The 24,273-nt window shown below is 49.4% G+C and overlaps 1 protein-coding gene across 1 annotated transcript; it reads left to right on the top strand.

Annotated features, from left to right (window-relative positions):
* Nucleotides 1-1,177: 1,177 nt before the first annotated feature.
* Nucleotides 1,178-24,246, top strand: FNDC7 (fibronectin type III domain containing 7; the record flags this gene model as incomplete). The annotated part of the gene is made up of 12 exons (XM_084866509.1): nt 1,178-1,199; nt 6,614-6,868; nt 7,992-8,252; nt 9,505-9,762; nt 11,974-12,228; nt 13,300-13,557; nt 14,930-15,184; nt 17,025-17,279; nt 19,077-19,337; nt 21,543-21,572; nt 22,893-22,960; nt 23,048-24,246. 11 exons carry the CDS (start codon nt 1,178-1,180, stop codon nt 22,922-22,924), a joined length of 2,142 nt encoding a protein of 713 aa, XP_084722635.1. The 3' UTR covers nt 22,925-22,960; nt 23,048-24,246.
* Nucleotides 24,247-24,273: the final 27 nt, after the last annotated feature.

Genomic DNA, 24,273 nt, shown 5'->3' with positions numbered 1-24,273 from the left:
ATTAGAAACATCGATGAGAGAGAGTCATCGATCAGCTGCCTCTTGCACACCCCCTACCGGGGATGTGCCTGCAACCAATGTACATGCCCTTGACCGGAATCGAACCTGGGACCTTTCAGTCCGCAGACTGACGCTCTACCGCTGAGCCAAATCGGTTTCGGCAACATATATATTTTTTAAAGAGCCTGAACTACGTATGAAAGATGGTTCTGGAAATAACAGGTGTTGGAACTGCAAGGTGGAACGGGGGAGGGACGAACGTACTCCGCTCATCAGGTGCCTCCCGCCGGCTCTCCCACCTCAGCCACATGCTCCCGCCCTTTCATCTTTATGGATTTATTTCTTGAGAAATAAATGACATGCAATCCATGTAAGTCGGAGGTGCACCCTGTGTCAGTTTGACACATTTACGTATGACAATGTGATCACCACAGTAGCGTTAGCTAAACCCTTCCACATCACCGCATCATGATTTCTGGGTGGAGGCCGGCTAAGATCTAGCCTCTTCCCTCTATGAAGCGGTGTCCTGGGTGAACTCTCTGGGCCCTGCGTTGGATGTCAGGACTTATTCACCTGCCACGTGTGAGTTCATATCCCTCAGCAGTCCCTGCCAGGCCCCTGCCCTGTTGTCTTCCATAGTGAAGTCTGGCAGCAAATTGCCCTGCACAGCAGGCTGATCACTCCCTCCAGAGACCAGAGCAGCAGCCCAGATGAAAAGGGATAAATAAAACCGGTCAGGAGCCCCACGTTGGAAACGATGATTCTGCTATCTCAATACAGTAATTCCCGCTATCTCAATAATGCTCTGCGCAGCTTTTATGTAGAAGCAAATGTGTGTGTGTGTGTGTGTGTGTGTGTGTGTGTGTGTGTGTGTGTGTGTTTTAAGAGAAAAGGAGAGCATTCTACATATTACCTTCAATCAAACTCAGGTCACAGCAGCTTTTTGGCTGGCGTGGCGTGGCTTTCTTCGACTCTCTTTCTCAGTCTTTGCAGAGCCTGTGCCGGCCGGGCTCCAGGCCCCAGTTACAGGTCAGCACGCCCAAGGGGAGGAGCTACTTGCTTGCCAAGTTCTGTTCCAGCCTCGGGGCCTCCATCCCAGGGACCCACAGTGCCTCCTGGGGACCAAAGAGGACCCCTTCACTCGGCTGTGTGCCCTGGGAGTGCCGTGTCCAACGCCATGGATGGTGGGCCCAAGAAAGGTTTGGTTTTGATTGGACTCAGTCTTCTCTACGTTAAAATGGTGAGTTGATCATTCTGAGCTACCTGCAACTATTTAGGAGGTGGGTGGTGGGGGAGGGTGAAGGAGAAAAACATTGATTACCTGTCTCTTTTAGGGCCCAGGGGGTGAGGAGGAAGAAATCAAAATACTCTTGAACCATCCTAAGATTGTGTATGTTTGTGTGCTTGAAATGCGATGCCATTTGCTAGCGAGAGCAAACAAAATTATCATTGTATTTTAAGAACAAAGATTTCTGGAAAAAAATCTGTCAGTGGCTGCGGACTTAGTTCAATAGGCAGATTCAGGGAGAAAAATGAAATAGTAACATGACCCGACTCCAGCCTCTAAATGCTAGTTAGGATCGCTTTGTGGTAGGTCTAAGTGTGCGGAAGGGACTTGTGCAAAAATGAACACGCTGTCCGGCGTGAAAGACGGCTCCCATCACGTGTAAAATGTGATGAACGTAGTACCCCTTTGATGGATGTTTTTACATCTCCCCAAACGGTGTTTTTTCTTTCTGGTTCTAATTTTCCCAACTTTCCTTTTCAGGTTGCTTCAGCGGAAACAGGTACAGTTTTCTAAAATGCAAGCTCCCCCTCCCTGTGTTTGATGTGAATTTTCATTGTGCATTCTTGGCTACCCTGAAAGGAAAGTCTCTCCCAGGAAAAAAAAAAAAGTATTTAACACTTACACGGGCTGTGGGCGGAGCTGGTAAGGCAAATACATGGATCAAGCTTAAAAAGTAAGTCCTCTCCCAGGCTCGTTTTGCTCAGTGGATAGAGCGTTGTCCTTAGGACTGAAGGGTTCTAGGTTTGATTCCTGTCAAGGGCACATGCCCAGACTGTGGGCTCGATCCCCAGTAGGGGGTGTGCAGGAGGCAGCTAATCAATGGTTCTCTTTCATCAATGATGTTTCTGTCTCTCTCTCCCTCTCCCATTTCTCTCTGAGAAATTAATAAAAGTATATTTTTTATTTTAAAATATATATATTTTATTGATTTTTAACAGAGAGAAAGAGAGCTAGAAACGTCGATGAGAGAGAAACATCGACCAGCTGCCTCTTGCACACCCCCTACCGGGGATGTGCCAGCAACCAAGGTACATGCCCTTGACCGGAATCGAACTTGGGACCTTTCAGTCTGCAGACCGACGCTCTACCACTGAGCCAAACTGGCTTTGGCTAAAAGTACATTTTTTAAAAATAAGTTCTCAAAAAACAACAACAAAATAACAAACGAAGATAAGTCCTCTTAAGATGTTCTTATTGAGTCCTAAGAGGTATAGAGTCATGTAGTTACCTTTCAAACAGAGGTAGCCATCAGCAAAATATTACAAAGCCATCATTTCAGTAAAAAAACAAACACACATACACAAAATTTCAGTCATAAATAGTGAGGAGTCTAATTTATATAACTTCTTATTTGTCTTCTGAGGAATTAGAGCAGAAAACTAGAAATGTTTTTTAATTAAAATCTTAAGATTCTCCATTTTTTTCCACTTTAATAAAAAATAATTTACACTTCTAATATTGCATCCTTAAAATATAGATAATGGTAATGTGGAGCTGGAAAAAGGCTTTAAAAAAAAAAAAAAACTCCACTGTTTTATTACCTTTTTAAAAATAAATGAATGACTGAAGGCACAGATAATTTCCCTAAAGGACTCTTCTCACTCATACATTCTAGAAATCTAAGTCCCCAGAATGGAAGTTTATATTCAGTGGGATTTAGAAGATCTGGAGGGATCTTAAAATATTAATTATATCACCAGTAATCTCTCCCACCAATTCAACATAAGAATAACTTTATCTTATTCTTTTAAAAAGTATGTTTTTATTGACTTTTAGAGAACGAGGAAAGGAGAGAGCTAGAAAGATAGAAACATAGACGAAAGAGAACCACTGATCAGCTGCCAGCCTACAACCCAGGCAGATGCCATGATCAGGAATTGACCCGGGGATCCCCTGGTTCGTGGGTCAACACTCAACCATTGAGCCACACCGGCCAGGCAAGAACAATGTTAACTTACTATTTTATCTATACCCCAGTAAAGGAAGTATAAATGAGGCAGTTTCAAAGTTGATATTAGACATATGGCTGAGCCATAAAATGCATGCATATACGATAGGTTTTTAAAAATCATTTATGCTTTCTTCTTCTTCACTCATTCTTGAGAAACCTTCTGAATTGATCAGGAAGTTATGAGAAGGACTGTCCCGCCATAGACAGAGTGATTGTGTTGTAATCGCTTGGAGTGGAAAAAGCAGAGATCCCAGGGCACACTCAGAGACCCCGGAATGAGGAGCTTTCTAGGTCCCTCACTACTAGGGGGCCGGCTGAGGTCCCCATGGCGGCTGGCGGCGGTTGACTCGCCCTGGCTTTTTTTCAGATGGGTGTGTGCGGGAGGTTTCCATTCGGATGGGTGTCTTTGGAGTCTCCTCGGGCTCTGGCGCCAGCTGTGTGTGATCTGTGTCTGGGCGCCAGGCCGTGCGGGCTCACGGAGGCCCTGAGCCGGGAGAAGAGAACGCTCAGAGGCTGAGCATCCGGGTCCCGCTTCTGCCTCACGGGAATGGCCGACACACGTCTTCTCTCCCATCAACGCGCCCGGGGGCCAAACACAGAATCCAGACAGAGGGAAGGGTGCTAATGGGTGGAACCTGCCATGGAGGGGTGCCAGGGAAGGCGCTATTCTGGGGCGTCTGGGGCCAGCACAGGCCGGAGACATAGGCTGCCTGATGCACCCGTTTTTCACTTGGTTGTAGGGCAGGACCTGAACGGCACGGTCACAAAAGATCAACAGCTCTGTCCTGTCCCCTGAAAGAGAAGGGCAGCCGAAACCGGTTTGGCTCAGTGGACAGAGCGTCGGTCTGCGGACTGAAAGGTCCCAGGTTCGATTCTGGTCAAGGGCATGTACATTGGTTGCAGGCACATCCCCAGTGGAGGGTGTGCAGGAGGCAGCTGGTTGATGTTTCTCTCTCATCGGTGGATCCGTTTTAAGAGTTCACTACTTGCCCTGACTGGTTTGGCTCAGTGGATAGAGCGTCAGCCTGTGGACTGAAGGGTTCCAGGTTGGATTCCAGCCAAGGGCACATGCCTGGGCTGTAGGCTCAATCCCCAGTAGGGAATGTGCAGGAGCTGCAGCCAATCCATGATTCTCTCTCATCACTGATGTTTCTATATCTCTCTCCCTTTCCCTTCCTCTCTGACATAAAAAACAAACATATATTTCTTTAAAGAAAGAAAGAAAGAGAGCCCTAGACAGTTTGGCTCGGTGGATAGAGCGTCAACTTGCGGACTGAAGGGTCCCAAGTTAGATTCCAGTCAAGGGCACGTGCCTGGCTTGATCTCCAGTAGGGGCTGATCGATGATTCTCTCTCATCACTGACATTTCTTTCTCTCTCTCCTCCCTTCCTCTCTGAAATCAATTTTTTTTAAAAAGAAAGAGGAAGTCCCTGCTGGGACTTTCTATGCTGCAGGGGGGTGGGGGGATGGGAACGGGGGACATGGCGCTTCCTGCAGAGTCAGCTTCTGCTGGCCAATGGCTGGAATGGGCAGGCAATTCCCCCTCCCTCCACCTCCCCCCTCCACCACCCCCCCAATCTGGGCATGAAGAACCATCATCATTTTCTGCCGATGGCAGAGGGGACAGGCCTGGGTGACGGTCAAGGAATGCCTGGCCCGCGCACAGTGCGCACTTTGTTCCTCCGGGCGGCAGGGCTGCTCCTGAGCCGTGCCAAGGCCCGCTCCCTGGCTGCTGGTGCAGAGAAGGGGTGTCCGTGCCCTGCACACCGGGCCTGGCAGGTGGGGGCGGCCGGGGGAGGGGGGGACACTGGCGAGTCACACATTCAGCCTGTGTCCACTCCTCCTCCTCCTCTCTGCCCTGTAGCTACGCTTTGCCTTTCCGTTTGGAGTCTGGCATGCCGTGATTTTACCCAACAAACATTTGCTCCACGTTGCAGGGAACAGGCCAGGCGCCTGTGTCAAACCAGCTATTTTTATTTGACCTTTTCTTCCACTTGGATTGACATCCGGGGCATTTTTGTGCCTGTGGGGATTTCTGCAAAAGTAGCAAATCTGATGACCATGCTGTGTCTCCGCCCCGTGCTGAAAGTCTAGGAATGCCTTGTATGATTTTGTGACTTAAGCAGTCATAGCTCCCTGGCAAGCCATGGCCAGGCCTCAGGGAGGAGGGACCAGAGCAGCCTGAGGCAGGTATTTTGATAGAGAAAGGGGGAATCAGGTTGATTTTTATTTTATATAAAACAATCTGAAAACGGTCCCATTCTAATGATAGGAAAGGAAATTCGATGGCGTGGTCATATAACAAAACTCAGTTTTCCCTGCTTCCTCCATTAGATTACATGCACGAGTCGAGACTCGGCCACGGCAGAGGTGGGGAGGGAGGTGGACTCTCGCCACTGGACTCAGTGGAGAGTAGTCATGGGCTGGAGGTGGACATAGTGGCAAAGCAGGCTGGGAAATTACCAGGATGCCAAACTAGAGTAGAATCTTCTGGAATAAAGCCCCTCAAAGACCCTCTCCCTCCTCTCAGAGATCTTTCCCCACAATCATTCCCTACTCTTATTTCACTCTTAAAAATACCTAACTAGTTTGGCATAGCATCGGCCTGCGGACTGAAGGGTCCCAGGTTTGATTCCAATTAAGGGCATGTACCTTGGTTGCAGGCACATCCCCAGTAGGGGATGTGTAGGAGGCAGCTGATCGATGTTTCTCTCTCATAGATGTTATTATCTCTCTCCCTTACTCTCTGTAAAAAAATCAATAAACTATATTAAAAAAAAAAATACAGAAACCATCCCAGAGGCAAGTGAGAAAAACCTCTGAAATTTCATTCCTGATTGGACAGTTTGAGCTTTCTGGATCTCTTCTGGAAAATAGCTTTGCCTTTATTTTTCTGTTTCTTCTTTTTTAAAAAAATAATATTTATTTTATTGCTTTCAGAGAGGAAGGGAGAGGAAGAGAGAGATGGAAACACAAGGATGAGAGAGAATCATTGATCGAGCTGCCTCTTGCATGCCTCACACTGAGGATCAAGCCCGCAACCCATGTACCCTTGACCAGGAATTGAACCGTGACCTCCTGGTTCATAGGTTGACTCTTAACTACTGAGCCACAAGGGCCAGGCTGTTTCTCCTTCTCCTTCTCCTTCTCCTTCTCCTTCTCCTTCTCCTTCTCCTTCTCCTTCTCCTTCTCCTTCTCCTTCTCCTTCTCCTTCTCCTTCTCCTTCTCCTTCATCTTCTTTTTAAATCTGGGAAGTCAAGGCAGAGTCTGTGTCTGAAGGATGATGCAAAAATGGTGGTTTGCCAAGTCAAATGATGACGGAAGTCATTCTTACCGGTGTCCTAGCTAACAGTCAACTTCAGAATCTCTTTCAGCGCCTGAAATACCCACCATCGACCAGGCCTACTCAAAAATCAGCAACAGCATCACCGTGGAGTGGGCTACAGTGCCAGGCGCCACCAGCTACCTCCTCGCGGCCCAAGATGGGGACACCATCATTGAAACCATGGTGGCCAATTCCCCGGGCACTGTGACGGGCCTGAAGGCTGCCACCTTGTACCAGATCACCGTCAGGTCCATCAGTGCCGCTGGGAGAAGCCAGGCATCGCCTCCAAAGCAGGCAAAGACAGGTAGCTGGACGCTGCGATGGTGTGATGCAATTCTGTGTGGCGTGAGTGCCCATGACTCAGGGCCTAGAAGTAAAAGCCACCAAATGGCGTCTTTGGGGAATGCTTTGGAAAATAAGCATTCCTGGGCATCTTGAAAAGCATCCCTGCTTGCAAATCTCTGGAAAAGGGATTTCTATTTTTAACCGGTTATCTGTCAAGATCGGGCAGAACAAAGGATACTTGGACTTACTCAGAATAACAGCATTTGTGGAGTTGGCCATCAGCATAACTTAATAGATTTTTTTTTTTCCAGAGAGGAAGGGAGGAGAGAGAGTTAGAAACATTGATGAGAGAGAGACATCAATCAGCTGCCTCCTGCACACCCCGCACTGGGGATGTGCCCACAACCAAGGTACATGCCCTTGACCGGAATTGAACCTGGGACCTATCAGTCTGCAGGCCAACGCTCTATCCACTGAGCCAAACTGGTCAGGGCCTAACTTAAACAGATTTGGTAAGGTTGCACCTACACGTATTTCTGACAGGTTGCAGGGGTAGTAAAATAGAATGAATCATTCTATACCCCATGGATGTATGCGATGATTGCGGGGATGTTTTATTTAATTTCTCACCATCCTCCAGCCTCAAGTAATGCCGAATATTAGAATTTCTCTGTCCCCCATCCCTGGGATGAGGTATTTGTCATGAATACACATTCAAACAGCAATTCTTGTGTTTGCATGGAAACGGCAATTCTTTTTTTAACGGTGGTTCTTCCGGAAACTCTGCCTTGAATCTTTCTGGAAGAGTAAATCATTTTTTCCTAACATGGCTAACCCACCTCACACTACTTCCTCCTAAATCAGAATTCTCCTGGCCCAGTGGTCGGCAAACTCATCAGTCCACAGAGCCAAACACCAACGGCACAACGATGGACATTTCTTTGGAGAGCCACATGTTTTAAACGTAAACTTCTCCTAACGCCACTTCTTCAACATAGACTCGCCCGGGCCGTGGTATTTTGTGGAAGAGCCACCCTCCAGGGGCCAAAGAGCCGCCTGTGGCTCGCGGAGCCGCAGTTTGCCGACCACGGTCCTGGACCAAACCTTTGTGATGCAAACACGCGTATTTTTGCCATTTGCAGTGCTGGCCGCGCCGGTTCTGGAAGCGAGCTCTCCGAGTTCAGACTCTATCCTGGTGCAGTGGGGGGCCGTGTACATGGCCACCGGGTTCTCCGTGTCCATCATGCGGGCCAACGGTCTGGGCAGGATGTGGAAGGAGAACACCACCAACACCACCCTGACATTCACCAGTCTGGACGCCGGGACGCTGTACACCATCAAGGCCTACGCGTGGAACGCCAACGGGACCCCCGGGGATGACTCCACCTGCAACCAGAGGACGGGTGAGACGGCCCAGCCCGCCCGCGCTCCTCGGTGGCTAACGGAAGGGCCGGGCCGGGAGCCATCGGGCGCTGTGCTCCGTGAGGAGCGGAGAGCAGCTGGCAGCAGCTATTCGAATGCATGATGAGTTTATTTATAGCTCCCTGCCAGACCCCCTGGGCAGTTTAGATGCTTCCTGCATGAACAAAGAAATGCTCATTTCAGAGCAGATGCAACTAGTTAAGATGACGTCATGGGGTGGGCCCTAGTCCAGTATGACTCATGTCCTTACAAAAAGAGGGAATTTGGACCCAGACGTACTCATGCAGGGATAAGGCCGTATGAAGCCCGGGGACCTGCCGTAGCCAAGGAGAAAGGCCTGGCACGCAGCCTTTTTTGCCGGAAGGAACCCACCCTGCCAAAACCCTGACTTCAGACTTCTAGTGGCCAGGACTGCGAGGCAATACATCTCTGTCATTTAAGCCACTTTTTAAAATATATATATATATTTTTGCCCTAACCGGTTTGGCTCAGTGGATAGAGCGTCGGCCTTTGGACTTGGGGGTTCCAGGTTCGATTCCGGTCAAGGGCAGGTACAGGTTGGGGGCACATCCCCAGTGTGGGGCGTGCAGGAGGCAGCTCATCAAAGTTTCTCTCTCATCGTTGTTTTTAACTCTCTATCCCTCTCCCTTCCTCTCTCTAGAAAATCAATAAAATATATTTAAATAAATAATAAAAAATATATATTTTTATTGACTTCAGAGAGGAAGAAAGGGGAGAGAGAGAAATCTCAGTGATGAGAGAGAATCATTGGTCAGCTGCCTCCTGCACGCCCCACACTGGGGATGGAGCCTGAAACCTGGGTGAGTGCCCTGACCGGGAATTGAACTGTGACCTCCTGGTTCATGGATCAATGCTCAACCACTGAGCCATGCTGGCTGGCTGTTTAAGCCACTTGGTTACAGCAGCCCCAGCCAAGTCAGGCCACATCCGAAATCTCTAAAACTTAAAACCCGGGGGAATGAACAAAGAGAAAGGCTTTGAGAAACCAGTCACCCCTCACACACATCTCTCCCTGCCTTCTCCCCCTCCCCCCCAATGGCCATGTACACGGCTTCCCACTCCACGATGTAATTCTGCACAACTAACCCTGGTGTAGACACCCCTCCTGCCCCTCTCTGGCCCTCCATCCTCCCATCTAAGCACTTGACGGGCCACATCTTACCCAGGTTCTTGCAGCTTCTGCCGAATCTTCACTGTTTCTCAAAATCGCAGGTCCCCGGGCTCCTGCCGACATCCAAGTCTCTTTGGACAGCGGGGCCCTGACGGCCTCGGTGTCCTGGGCCCCCACGGAAGGCGCCTCCAACTACACGGCGCTGGCCCGGAGCGCCTCCTCCCAGCGCAGCTGCAGCACGGCCGCCAGCGGCTGCACCATCGCCGGCCTCCGCTGCGGGACCGAGTACCTGGTCTCCGTGGCGGCCAGCAACGATGCCGGGTCCAGCAGCTCGGCGGCAGCGGTGGCCCTGAAGACCGGTACGTCCCGGCCCCGGCCGGTTTGGCTCAGTAGTTAGGGCATCGGCCCGTAGACCAAAGGTCTCGGGTTGGATTCTGGTCAAGGACATGTACCTGGGAGGCAGGCCCCATCCCGGTCCAGGTTGGGGCATGTGCAGGAGGCAACCCATCAATGTGTCTTTTTCACATCGATGTTTCTCTCTCTCTCCCTCTCCTCCCTCCCTCTCTTCCACTCTTTCTAATAAATCAATGGGGAAAATATCCTTGGGTGAGGATTAACAACAATAACAACCAAAAAAAAAACAACCAAACAACAACAAAAAACACACACACAAAAAAAAAAAACACCCAGAAACAACAACAACAGAAAGATATGTAACCAAGAGCGAGGTCACTGTGGGCTGGTGAGCCAACATGACTGCCATGTGAAGTGACAGGAGAAGTGACAGGAGAGCCGGGTCCAAAGGAAAGCCTGGGGCTGGAGGTGCCGATGCGGTTGAGTAACGTGGACGCGAAACCAGATGCTTCCCGGGCATCAGGAGAAGCGGGTCTGTGAAGAGAGGCGGCCGGGTTCCGGGTCCGAGCCCAGATGGCCCCTCGCTTCGTTCCCGTCTCACCTGCCAGGCTCCCGGTTCCCATGACCAGTGAGCCGTGCTCAGCTCTGACCATGTGCACAGAGGGCGGCCTCTTCCTGGCATCGCCTTTCTCAGACCCGGCGGGGGGGCGGGGGGGTGCCCTCTTTGAAGATGAAGAAGGGCTGTCCGTCGTTCTGAATGGGTGTCCAGCTATCCCCCCGTTTTCATTCTGATCGAAGACATGAGGCACACAGATGCGGAGGTTGGTCCCTCTATGGGGAAATAGCTGCGTGTCTGGGGGAGGGAACTGACATCTGGTGAAGACCTAGTGTCCCAGGCCTTCTAGGCACATCCTTTTATTTTTAATTCTCAACGAGGTAGGTTATCTCCTTTTCAGATGAGGAAATGGGAGCGCGGAGAAGTTAAATAATTTTTCCAAGGGCTCGATGAGGTTCATTTCAGGCACCATCTGGAATCCAAGCCTGAATTTGCCTGATTTGACTTCTCTAAGCCAGAGAAAATGTAGCTAACCGCAAGAATGTCTCCACTTGACCCCCCAAATTCAGAATTACGTCACTCTAAATGGAAAGATTTCTGAGCAGGGAGGAAGAGAGCCGTCACCGAGCCGGCACACTCATTTTCAGGAGGGAAAAATACAGCCAGCCCTTCAGATCATAAATAAATAACATAATAATGAAATTGTGTAAAATAGAATCATAATGATGTCCAAGTCGCTGATAACAAGTTGGTGACTTGGCTTCTCGTGGAACAGCTCTAATTCAGTGTGGTTGGCACGCTGGAAACGATTAGGAGAAGGTAAGGGAGGGAGAGAGAGGAAATACGCTTTCGCTTTCCTTTTGGCCAAAATGATTAACGCCGAGGGAATGGGGAGAGGCCCCTCGCTGTGTTTTTTAGAAAACACAGCTGTTCCTTTGGCTACATATATGTGAGTCTACAGGAAAGGTGATGTGGCAGACATATCGAGGGGATGGCACCGTTCAGAGAGGAACACCCCACAGATGCCACCAGGAAACACTGGCAGAGACTACAGGGTCGGCTGGCACGCAGCGGGCTTTGTTGTAAACAAACAAGTGAAGGGCAAGATTCTTGCCAAGAGAATGAAGGCATGGATTGAGCGTATGACACACGTGAAGAGCCGAGACAGCTTCCGGAAACGTGTACAGGACAATGATCAGAAAAAGAAGGAGACCAGCCTCCTCCTTCCCCAGCGGAGGGCAGGCAGGAGGAAGCTGATCAACGATTCTCTCTCATCATGGATATTCCTGTTTCTCTTTCCCTCTCTCATCCTCTCTCTGAAAATAATTAAAAGTATTTTTTAATAAAATAAAATAAAATGTTGAAAGCTTGGAGCTTGAAAGAATGAACTTCCAGTTAAATCCATTCCTTCAGAAGACTTCATTCGGTGTCGATCCTGGCATTGCCTCAACGCAGAGACAATATTGAACAATCCGTGACTGTTTCCAACACAGTCTTAGCCTGCATGGGCTAGATACATTTCAGGGCGTGTGAGAATGTCTCGTGGGCTTGCACCTACTGTTGGACAGTATTTCCTTGTTCAACAGCCTCCGGTATCGGGGACAGTTGCAAAGAAGCAAAGCAAACTTCTCACACCTGTTTCCGGTTCATCCTTCCCTAGTTGCCTGTGCACCTGGAGGAGTGACGATCCAGGAAGACCCCCCTGGCCACCTGTCTGTGTCTTGGTCCAACGTGGACCTGGGGGACTACTACGTGGCCTTCGTGAAGAGCGATGACGGCTTGGAGGTTCACTGCAACACGTCCCTCACCCGGTGCGCCTTCCCGTCCGAGTGTGGCTTCACCTACTTCATCAGCGTCTTTGCCTACAACAGGGCGGGCCAGAGCCCGCTGGGTGAGGTGTTCAATTACACCACAGGTGAGTCCCACCTGACGCCTGTAAAGGGGGGATCGGAGCCCACTACACGCGGCAGTAAAATGGATCACCTGTGACCTAGCCCCCCTGGGGGCTACGCTTGGGCCAAGAATAGGAAGGGAATCTCTCACATTTTTCCAGGCTAGCAAGTTTTGGTTCCCTGGACCAACGCTTAACCAGAATGCAAGGGCTTGGAGTGAACAGAAGGGAAAGAATATAGTTGTTCAACCCCGCTCTGAAATCGGACCCCTCCACCAAGGTGTTCAGCTGTCGTGCTGGACGTTCAGTGGAATGCCATCCTTATGTCTCAGGAATTCCTTTCTCTCCCCAAAGCAGGACACAGAGAGGCAAAGATGCTACATAGCGTGGAGTGCTTTGCAGAGGGACACCTGGGTTCAGGTCCTAACTTGACCCCCAGCTTATCTGTAAAATGGGGACCATGACGTCTGCCTTGCTAGTTCCTCTGTATCTCCCACTGCCACATGGAACAGATAATAAGCAACGAGAAGACAAGTATGAAAAGGTCTTTGCACGGGACCAGGCACAATGCAAGCACGTTCATTAGCATCGTTATTCCTGTTGCTATCATTCGCCTCCTCCTCTAGGCTTGCATCCTTTCTGGGGCAGGGACTGTGCTTGGTTTATCTCTTCATCCTCAGTGCTTGTCGGAGTGTGGTTGGCTCGATATGGGAGATGCTTGATTTTTGAAGAATGAATGGAGTGAGCGGCTTAAAACTGGTCTACTAGATTTGCAGATAAGAATACTACACGTAGAAGGTAGTATTTATGCGGTTCTTTGGCCTCTCGAGTGTGGCTCTTCCACAAAATACCACGGCCTGGGCGAGTCTATTTTGAAAAAGTGGCGTTAGAAGAAGTTTAAGTTTAAAACATTTGGCTCTCCAAAGAAATTTCCATCGTTGTCCTGTTGGTATTTGGCTCTGTTGACTAATGGGTTTGCTGACCACGGATCTACGAGGGTTTTGCCGTAATTGAGGGCCCTGACAGACTCGTGCGCGGGGAGGTCAGGGTCTGCCCCCGCACTGACCCGCACCCCCTCTCTGTGTCTGCGCCCAGCTCCCTGCTGTCCCAGCGACATTAACCCCGTGCTGGTGTCCAGCGACAGAGTGGAGATGGTCTGGTCCCCCGTCCGGGGCGCCGAACTCTACGAAACCAGGGCCGCCGACGGGCCCAACGTGGTGCAGTGCAACGACACGGCCCCCGCGTGCACCCTCTCCGCTCTGGAGTGCGACACCAAGTACAACGTCACCGTGTACTCCTTCAGCGAGGCGCGGGGCAGCAACACCTCCTGCGCGTCCCGCTTCGTCACCACCGGTACGACCCGCCACGCTGACCCCGCCGTCCCGCCCGCCCCGGCGGTGAGCCCCAGGGTGGCCGCCAGGGGGAGCCTTGGAGAGGCTGACTCCCACGGCCGCTCCTGTGGGACCAGTGGGGCTCCTCTGACCGAGGGGAGGCTGAGAGAGGGCGGGAGAGGGGAGCTGGGAAAAAGAAAAGGAAAGAGGAGACCCTGGGGGTGATGGGAGGTTCTGCCTGCCAGCCACTCACATCCCCTCCCTTCCGGGCTCCGGCCTGTGTTCGCATCATGAGGGTTCAGGCCACACACGTTTGTCTCAATTACTTTGTGTATGTGTGTGTGTGTGTGTGTGTGTGTGTGTGTGTGAGCTGATTTTTTAAAATTATTATTATTGATTTTCTACAGAGAGAAAGAGAGAGGAATAGAGAGCTAGAAACATTGATGAGACAGAAACATCGACCAGCTGCCTCCTGCACACCCCCCACCGGGGATGTGGCTGCAACCAAGGTACATGCCCTTGACCAGAATCGAACCTGGGACCTTTCAGTCTGCAGACCGACGCTCTATCCACTGGGCCAAACCGGTTTCAGCGTGAGCTGATTTTTTTAATTCAGCAAGCTTTAGTGCACTTGTAATAATTATCATGACAAATACTCTTAGGCGTAGTTATGTCTTCAAGTTTATATTGTGAGTTCTGTTTTTATTTCTTCTGAATTTTAACTATTTTATAACTGTGTATCTGTTTGTGAGCATGCATGTGTTGCTTTTGATAATCTGGAAAGTTTTTATTACATGAATCACAGACCACCTTAAGAAATGGTTATATACAAAACCCCAAAGGAAGCATCAACAACACACACAGCAGAAGTTATACAAGCTTCATTTTTTTTTTACTTCCACAAATAAAAAACAGCTTAAAGTTTATGTTATGAGGATAATCAATTACTTTTTCCCCCCAATTACTTTTTTAAAAATAGGTTTTTATCGATTATAGAGAGGAAGTGATAGAAATATCGTCCATCAGCTGCCTCCTGCATGCCCCCTGCTGGGGATCAAGCCCACAACCTGGGCACATCCAGGAATCGAACCCTGACCTCCTGGTTCATGGGTCAACTCTCAACCACTGGGCCACACCAGCCACGCTCAATTCCTTTTGCTTTTGGAGTCCAAAATGTAGCATTTTCCAGTTAGTCGGATGCTCTAGGAACCCCAAACCATGTGTCAGTGGCGCCAAGGTTTGCACACAAAGACTATGGGTTTGGCCTGGACGCCGGGGATGGCTGAAAGGGACGGTGATCTCACTGTGGGGAGGAGAACGTCGGTTTGAGAGCAAACGGCACAGGCGATATTGCTGACTGTCCCTGTCCCAGTGAATAACCTGAACTCTCTCAGCTCCTTGCAGCCCCGAGATTCAAAGCCTCTCGAAGGACGCCCGCTCCGTGACCCACGTGCACTGGACCGCCAGGAACCGGGGCGCCACCTACACGGTGACGGCGCGGGGCCAGGAGGGGCTGTTCCGGTGCAGCAGCTCCGGCCGGGCCTGTGCCCTGGGCGGCCTGCCCTGCGGCTCCGTGTTCTCCGTCACCGCCGTGGCCGAGACGCAGGCGGGCCGGAGCCTGCCCAGCTACAGCGTCCCGCTGGAGACAGGTGCGGGCAGCGGCCGGTCTGCACCCGGCACCCGGTGGGGTCCCGAGGAACTGTCTTAGGACATGAACTGTTGTACCTGATCTACCCTACGTGTGACAGAGACACAGGAAGCTCAGAGGCCTTTCCAGGAGCCCCAGTCTTGCCCTGGCAGCAGGGTAGCTCAGTGGCTTGGAGCATCGTCCCAATATGCCAAGATTGTGGGTTCAATCTCCCATCAGGGCCCAGGAAGGAATCAATCAGTGAATGGATAGATAAGTGGATCAACAAGCTGATCTCTCTCTCTTTCCCTCACTTTCTCTTTCTTCCTTTCTCTCTCTCTCTTGTCAATTAAAAAAGCCCAAGTCTTAAAAAGCTTTCCTCCTTTGAACACAGGCTCTATAGAAACATCCGAGACTCTAATACACTCATGCATTGACATCAGAGGGGAATATGTTGACTCTGCAAGAACACTTATTTGAAGTCCTATTCCCCCGTGACACAATCTACCAAAACAACTAACAAGTGACCAGATGAGCTGGGTTATTATTTACCTCTTTGGCTCAGCCTTTTTGAGTCTTTGCCTTTCCTAACATGTAAAGGTGGGTAATGGCTTCCTGGAGTGGTCGTGAATATTAATTAATCCGGCAAAGCTCTCCACATAGTACCTGCTGCACAGTAAGAGCCCGATGAGAGAAAACGGTTATTGCTTCTTAGTCTTGTGTGTGAGCAAAATTTAGCAAGCTGCTTACAGCCTTTGGACATTATTTTCTCTTATATACAACGGCCGACGGCACTTTGGACTATAAAAAGGTGAAATGAAAAAAGCTGTGGGATAGAGACAATGCCAAGTACACCGGGAAGTTTCTAGAGGTTTTTATATTCTATATAATGGATCCCTGCGAAAATGGAGACTTGGCTTGTGGTATTCTTAGGTTGTTAGGAATATTTCAAGCTTTCATATCTGTTATATGAAATGCATGGTAAATGAAAAATGCATTTAATTACAAATGCTCTGAAATGTTATATTGGGAGGAGGGGTGCAGGCAGCTGCTGCTTTGAAATTTGCAACCAGAATTGTTAAAGCTGGGGGATAATGAAGCATTTTCTTATTCCGAAAAAAAAAATGGGGGGAACCTCATGTTACCCACAGCCAGTTAATGCATGTGTTCTTAAGTTAAGCACCCACTATACACTGAGTGGCCAGATTATTATGATATCTGGATGCATAATAATCTGGCCACTCAGTGTGTGTGTGTGTGTGTGTGTGTGTGTGTGTATACTATATATATATATAGATATAGATATAGATATAGATATAGATATAGATATATATAGATATATATAGATATATATAGATATATATATAGATATATATAGATATATATAGATATATATAGATATATATAGATATTGATATATATCTATATATATATCTCTATATATATATATATATATATTTTTTTTTTTTAAGAGGCCCGATGCATGAATTCATGCATGGGTGGGGTTCAGCCAGCCTGGCCAGGGGGAGGGGACATGGCAGTTGGCTGGCCTGCCTACTGGTCCAACTCCTGGTCAAGGGGACAATTTGCATATTAGCCTTTTATTATATAGGATAGACACTGAGTGGCCAGATTGTAATGCGTTCAGAGATCATCATCATCTGGTCACTCAGTGTATAAATTCAGTTGATGTTAACCGATGCATCAGAGGACATGAGAGTTTGCTTAACAAAAGGAAATGTTCATGAAACAGAAGGTTTGAGGGATGTAGACTAGTGAGTGAAACACAGGCTGAATACCATTCTTGGTCATTTTTCACAAATCACCCTCCGTTATGTTCTCTTTTTTTCTTCTCGTGTCAGTGCCCTGCTGTCCAGCCGGCCTGACAGTCACCCAGGTCACCCAATCAGTGGTCAACGTGAGCTGGACTGTTGGGACCAGGGCCCTCACCTACGTGACCGTCCTGGCGTCCCGCACTGGACAGTCTCAGTGTCACACCCATCAAAACCACTGCCTCCTGGGATGCGTCACCTGTGGCGTCAATTACACAGTGGCCTTAAAAGCAATCAGCGCCACCGGGCTGACCGCAGACTGCGCCTACCAACGCTACGCCTCTAGTAAGTGGATCCTCAACTCAGCTCTCCAGCATCCATAAGGGCCTGGATAACATTTCCTTTTGTGCAGGCAGCTGCTGCTTTGAAATTTGCAACCAGAATTGTTAAAGCTGGGGGATAATGAAGCATTTTCTTATTCCGAAAAAAAAAATGGGGGGAACCTCATGTTACCCACAGCCAGTTAATGCATGTGTTCTTAAGTTAAGCACCCACTATACACTGAGTGGCCAGATTATTATGATATCTGGATGCATAATAATCTGGCCACTCAGTGTATAGTGGGTGGCCAGATTATTAAAGACGCCATTTCTCCTGGGAAAGAGCTCCATGGCCAGCTAGTCATGTCTGCCACAAGGCCTGGGACAGGAGAGTTGAAATACAGTTTTACCAGCCCAGGGGTTGGAGAACAAGTCTGCAGAGGGGAGTCTAACGCCACGGCTTCGCATAAGCTGTGCTGCCTTATCTTCCCTGGTTCTGTTCCCCCCTTGGGAAGAGGAATGGGAATAATCAGAACAAGAAAGCATATATAATGTGCTACAGATACGTAAGGTGGTTTGTACCATCTCCTGGCCCATTGCTTTTCCTTAGATTCGCTGCCTAAGTTCTCACCCTGATATCTACTTCTGGGAATATGGCCCTTTGCTTAGCTTCACACTCCTCCCCCTCCCCCCCCCCAACATTTTTTTTCTAAAGAATAAATCCAGCCCTGACCAGTTTGGCTCAGTGGTTGAGCATTGACCTATGAACCAAGAAGTCTCGTTTGATTCCCCATCAGGGCACATGCCTGGGTTGTGGATTCGATCCCCAGTGGGGGGCATGCAGGAGGCAGCTGATCAAAGATTCTCTCACATCATTGATGTTTCTATCTCTCCCTCTCCCTTCCTCTTTGAAATCAATAAAAAAAAAAATTTTTTTTAAGAAGAAAAAGAAATCCAATGAGCCTGATTATCTATAACTGAATTCTTCTTCTTATCATACAACAACATCTTTATTTTAGTTACGGAGGAATGTACCATTTGGTGCCCTGCCTGACACCCGATGTGTGATCCGCTCAAGGCGTTAGGAAAAGAGGAACAAAGTGGCTCATTGGCTGGCCCCTCTGCGTTCAGCACCAGAGGCCTTCTGCGTTAGAGCTGCAGCAGCCAATGAGGTTAAACCCAATCCCACGGAAAGCAGCTGAGACAGGGCAGTAGGAAGGCTCTTGACAAGGACTCTGTGCCTTTGACTTAGAACTTTGGACCCATCTACCCCCCCGTATCGGCCAGGTGTGACTTTTGGACTCGCCATGGTGCTCTCTTAAAGAGCCATGCCCCTGGTGATGGACAAAAGAAAGAAAAGAAAATCCACACACATGGATTTCTCCTCTTGTCTGTTTTTCTCTCGTCTCTCTTACCATCTAGTGCAGTGGTCGGCAAACTCATTAGTCCACAGAGCCAAACGTCAACAGGACAATTGAAATTTCTTTGGAGAGCCAAAATGTTTAAACATAAACTCTTCTAATGCCACGTCTTCCAAATAGATTCGCCCAGGCCGTGGTATTTTGTGGAAGAGCCACACTCCAGGGGCCAAAGAGCCGCAGGTGGCTCGCGAGCTGCCGTTTGCCGACCATGGGCCTAGTGCATTTACTTAACTGTTTTTACACGGTGGCCCACGGGGGGAAGAACTCAGTACCTCTTCAGATCTTGCTCTCATCACACACCCCTTAGCCTGAGTCGCTTGTATTGTCTCCCCATAGCAATCAAGGCCATGTGTGTGCGACGGGGGACTAAGCGGTGTGTGTGTGTCTCCGTCACCCTGCAGGTGCCTGCTGCCCGCTGGGAGTGAAGCTGTACAGGCTGGGCCCCCATGGCATCCGGGTGGACTGGCGAGCCGCCCGGGGCTCCGCCAACTACAGCACCGACCTCTACGGCTCCAAAGGCGTGTTCACCTGCTCCCCTGGCGCCGGCCTCAGCTTCTGTGACGTCACGGAGATACCCTGCGGGGACGTGTACACCGCGATGGTCTCCCCGGTGGCGGAGACGGGCCTGAAGCTCACCTTCTGTCCCAAAAAGATATATTCAGGTAGAGCATGTTATGCAGGACTCTGCTTACAGCAAACCCTCAGCACCATCTGGGAAGGGAGACTCAGGGCCGCTCGCCCTGACCCGGGGGAGAGAAGGTCAAAGAGGGTAGGATGCCCGGGCCTGTGTGGCTCAGTTTGGCTGAGCATCGACCCATGAACCAGGAGGTCAGGGTTCGACTCCCCGGTCAGGGCACCTACCCGGGTTGCAAGCTCGATCCCCAGGGTGGGGCGTGCAGGAGGCAGCCGATTGATGTCTCTCTCTCTCTCTCCTTCTTTCCTCTCTCTGTAAAATTTATTTAAAAGCATAATAAAAAAGAGGGTACGACATTTCCACATCCTGCAGGCAGGCGCTGGCACCTGGGAACCCCTGGCTTCATGGGAATCGTGATGCTTCGTTATGACTTGATTTGGAGGGAGATGTGACTTTTGGACTCGCCATGGTGCTCTCTTAAAGAGCCATGCCCCTGGTGATGGACAAAAGAAAGAAAAGAAAATCCATCTCCCTCCTCCTCTCTCCTTCAGGAAGAGGACCGGATGTTCGCTGCTTAGATTGTAAAGGCGACTTTTAAATGAGTTTCTGCTTTCAGATTTGGGGACAGATTTTTTTTTTTTTTTTTTTAACACCGTCTTAGAGATAACGATAGACACCCTGGAACGTTGGAAATTAAGACACTTTAACTTTTATTTGTACCGATTCAGTCTTGTGACTGAGGAAGGGTTGGGGGAATCAGAAAAACACACACACGGATTCATAAATCCTAAGCTGGGCTTGGCAGTGTGTGATCCTCCAAATCAGAACAGTCGGCAAGTGCCACCTCACAGTTCCCTGCCCTGTATTCCAGCCCTCCCCCCCTACCGTGCCCAGGCATGCTCACATACTTTTCATAACCTTCCAAAAAAGAAAAGAGACGATGAAGCCTTCGAACACAGGAGGAGGCAAGCTTGGCTCGGCGATCGTCGCCGAGAAGCAGAACCTGAAACGTCCATTCCGTGGAGGTGACGGAGATTCGGGAGGGCTCCGAGGATGGAGCGCGGCCAGGCCCCCGCGGGGGCGTCCAACCTGACCGTGGCTGTCACGCTCCGATTCCCTATTTCTTCATTATCTCGTCCACAGGACGAGCTGGCCCAAAGCAAGGCCCTCTGGGGAGTGACAGGATTAGGTTGCTGGGGTGGGGATGTGCTCAGAGGAAAAAAGAGCATCACAGGATTTCATTAGAGCTGCATCATGTTTTACAATCTATCAAGTGTTTATTATTATTATTATTGTTGTTGTTGTTGTTGTTGTTGTTAATCCTCACCAGAGGATATTTTTCCATTAATTTTGGAGAGAGTGGAAGGGTAAGGGAGAGACAGACAGAGAGAACCAGGGCTGTGAGAAGTCACATGCCCCGACCAGGATTGGGATGGAGCCTGCACCTGAGGCCCCTGTCCTTGACCTAGAATTGAAACTGGGACCCTTCAGTCCTCTGGCTGATGCTCTATCCACTGAACCACACTGGCTATGGGCTCTACCAAGTGTTTTAAAATGTGTCTAGTATTTTCATATTCAACATCTCAATGCTGTTTCCCTGGTAAAAACCCTGCATTTGGGGGACATTTTTTGGAGTTATTTTTAGAGTTTTTTGTGTTGTTGTTTTTTTCTTCTTCAGTGTCAATGATGCGTTACCCTGATAATTAGGACAATATTGTAAATTATAATAATGACTAACAGCTATTGACTATGTGCTGCAACTATTATAAGGGTTCACATGAATTAATTGATCTTTATAAGAACCCTATGAAGTTCGAAATCTTCTTACCCCTTATAGGTAAACTGAGGCACCGAGCAGTTAAGTGACTTGCCCGAGGTCAGACTGCTAGTAGTTATCTTATTCTCCCATCACCCAAATTGGTTCCCATTTGTTCTTTTTATTGATTTCAGAGCAGAAGGGAGAGGGAGAGAGAGATAGAAACATCAATGATGAGAACATCATTGATCAGTTGCCTCCTGCACATCCCCTATTGGGGATCCAGCCTGCAACCCGGGCATGGGGCTAAACCAGGGATCGAACTGTGACTTCCTGGTCCATAGGTCAATGTTCAGCCACTGAGCCACGCCTGCTGGGCACTCATTCATGCTTTGGTTTACTTCCCCTTTGTTCTTTCTGAAGTTGTATCACCTTAAACATATCCATAAGTGAAATGCCGTGTTTTTATTTTTGCAGTCACCTGCTCCGGAAGTACCCTTGGAATGGGTGAGTCATTTTCCTCATGGATGAAACAGAGGGGAACTTTCTCGTTGCATTTTAGGGCTACAGTGAAGTCAGAACCAAAGCTGACTCTTCAGTTAATCGGGGAGACAAATGCTAGGGTGTCTGCGTCCAGTGTGCATGGACGGACGAGCCCCGGGGTGGGAAAGGGGTGCTGAGGGGGAGACTGGGGTCAAGATGGCGCTCACTGCCTCCTTGGGTGTGCTCTGGGCTGATCCCGGCGAGGCCATTCTGGGCGCCCCACGGAGCCACCGTTGGGCCAGGCCGTGGGGATGACCACACAGTCACGTGTGCCAACCCAGTCTGTGGCCTGTGCTGCTTCGAGAGAAATGCTTGCCACGATCTTCGAGGAGCAGCGTGGTTTGGGGCCTCGGGAATCTCATTTCCAGCAGAGTCATATAAACCCCAGACCGCAGACAGGACCCGGGTGCATGTACACATATGCCCAATAGGACATGCCGACTTCAGAGCATGTGCATGGAAATGAGGCCTTCCCACCAGCAAGCCCCACCCGGCTGTCCCCAGTCTGGGCCAGCGTCCCACCGACCACCCTCCACCGGCAGGGATCGGGGCTGAGTCTCTCTCTCTCTCCCCCCGACACCTGCTCTCCGCCTCCGCTCCCAGCCCAGCGCTCCTCTGAGCTCAGCAGGAACCCGCGGGCCTGAGACAAGCACAGCCCCTGTGAATGTTTAAAGGGGTTCTGTTTCCAGAAACACCTGACTTATTAAAAACCAGCTGTGAAAAGCTTCTACATTATTAAAAAACAACTTTTAAAGAATTCCCAAGGTGCTCATGACCTAGTCTTCAGGGAGGTGTCTATGGGCCTAGGTCTGCATTCTTGGAGACTATTTCCATGATTACACTTTGCTTTGTTTTTTTCTGTTAATCCTCACCTGAGGATTTTTCCATTGATTTTTTAGAGAGAGTGGAAAGGAAGGAAGAGGGGGAGAGAGAGAGAGAGAGAGAGAGAGAGAGAGAGAGAGAGAGAGAGAGAGAGAGAGAGAAAGGTGAGAGAGAAACATCGATCAGCTGCCTCCTGCACACCCCCCACTGGTGATGTGCCTGCAACCCAGGTACATGCCCTTGATCGGAACCGAACCTGGGACCTTTCAGTCCGCAGGACAACACTCTATCCACTGAGCCACACCAGTCAGTGCTCTTGCCCTTTTCTTGATTGCTGGTTCCTCCTCCCTGTGAAAGAACATGTCAGATCCAAACGCTGATCGGAACCTCAGAGCCGTTTGAGGGCTTTTTAATGTAAGAAGGTGTCTGCCTGTGTCCCCTCCCCTCCCTTGTCGCCCGCAGTGATTTACAGAGGGAAGAGAAACGCGGAGTGACAGAGCGAGGGGCGATGGCAGCGGAGACGTGACTGAGTGAGTAATGTGAATGGGTGTGGTGTGATTCCAAGGCCCAGTGTTTTGTCTTTTGTTTTTCAAAGCTCTCCCCCACCTGTTTTGCAGGGCTGTCTCAAACGCTAGTGTGACTGGAGATGGACAAGCTTTGTTAGCCTACACAACGCATCTAGCATAGCACAAGCTCTTTAGAAGAACAACCCTGACTCCACTTCTGAAAGGCGAGGTCAGGATCCTGACCAGCGTGGCTCAGTGGTTGAGCGTCGACCTATACGAACCAGAAGGTCACGGTTCCACTCCCGGTCCGGGCACAGGCCCGGGTTGCAGGCTCGATCCCCAGTAGGGGGCGCGCAGAGGCAGCTGATCCGTGATTCTCTCTCATCCCTGATGTTTCTATCTCTTCCTCTCTCCCTTCCTCTCTGAAATCAATATATGAAAATTGCGGAGAGGACTGGGGAGAGAGAGAGACCCAGAAAGATAGATCCTCTGGAAGGCTGCCAGTGTGAGCTGTGCCCTGGGCAAGTCCTGGACACGTGAAAGGTCTGCTTGGGAGATTCCTTCTGAGATTTCACATCCAGATGCGCCGCGGCCTTCCCATCTGCTCCTCGGCCTTCAGCACATCTGCTCCGTGAGTGCTCCATCGACACCAGCCCTGGCTGTGGAGCCCTTTAGCCATTCAAGGCTTAACATAAAGTGACTCCATTTTTGGCCAGGTGTATTTTTTTTTTTTAACAATGCCATTTGCTGTGCTTGAACCCATATTATGGCTGATTTTACATTTCCTTTTCATGACTAAAGAGCAAACATTGCAGGTTATCTTACAGACTGCTCTATTTGTAACTTTCTGTATAACTCGAGCCTGGTCTTTTTCCCACTCACCACTGGCTGTGCATCCCCGCTAAGTGACTTAACTTCATTAAGCTTCCGTTTCCTTGGTAACGGATACTTTGAAGGCCAATGAGATAATCTACTTACCGTGGGTGCCTGGCATCTAGTAAGCCCTCAGTAAATATTAACTATTATTAGCAGTAGAAATAATTTCCACTTCTCTGTGTGACCAACTTGAATTAAGGCCATTGGTTCTTTGCAAATCTCTGTAGGAAAGCCTGCTTTCTTTCTGCCAGCGTGTGTGAGGATGACGTCACAGTTGGGCCGCTTAAGTCTGAGCTCTCTGATCATCTCCTCTGGGAGTCAGCTTTCAACAGTAATCCCCTTCTTCTGGACCCTAAAGCATTGATAGCCTCTCCCATACAATTTGACACATGAATTTATGTTTAGCAAATAAATAATCATTGTTTTATTGGTTCACTTATGTATATCATCATCATCAAAGC

This window comes from Pipistrellus hanaki (assembly GCF_964339955.1).
Source record: "Pipistrellus hanaki genome assembly, chromosome: 18".
NCBI classification, from domain to species: domain Eukaryota; kingdom Metazoa; phylum Chordata; class Mammalia; order Chiroptera; family Vespertilionidae; genus Pipistrellus; species Pipistrellus hanaki.
The sequence above is the reverse complement of the archived record's forward strand: the minus strand, read 5'-3'. Positions and strand labels throughout refer to the sequence as shown.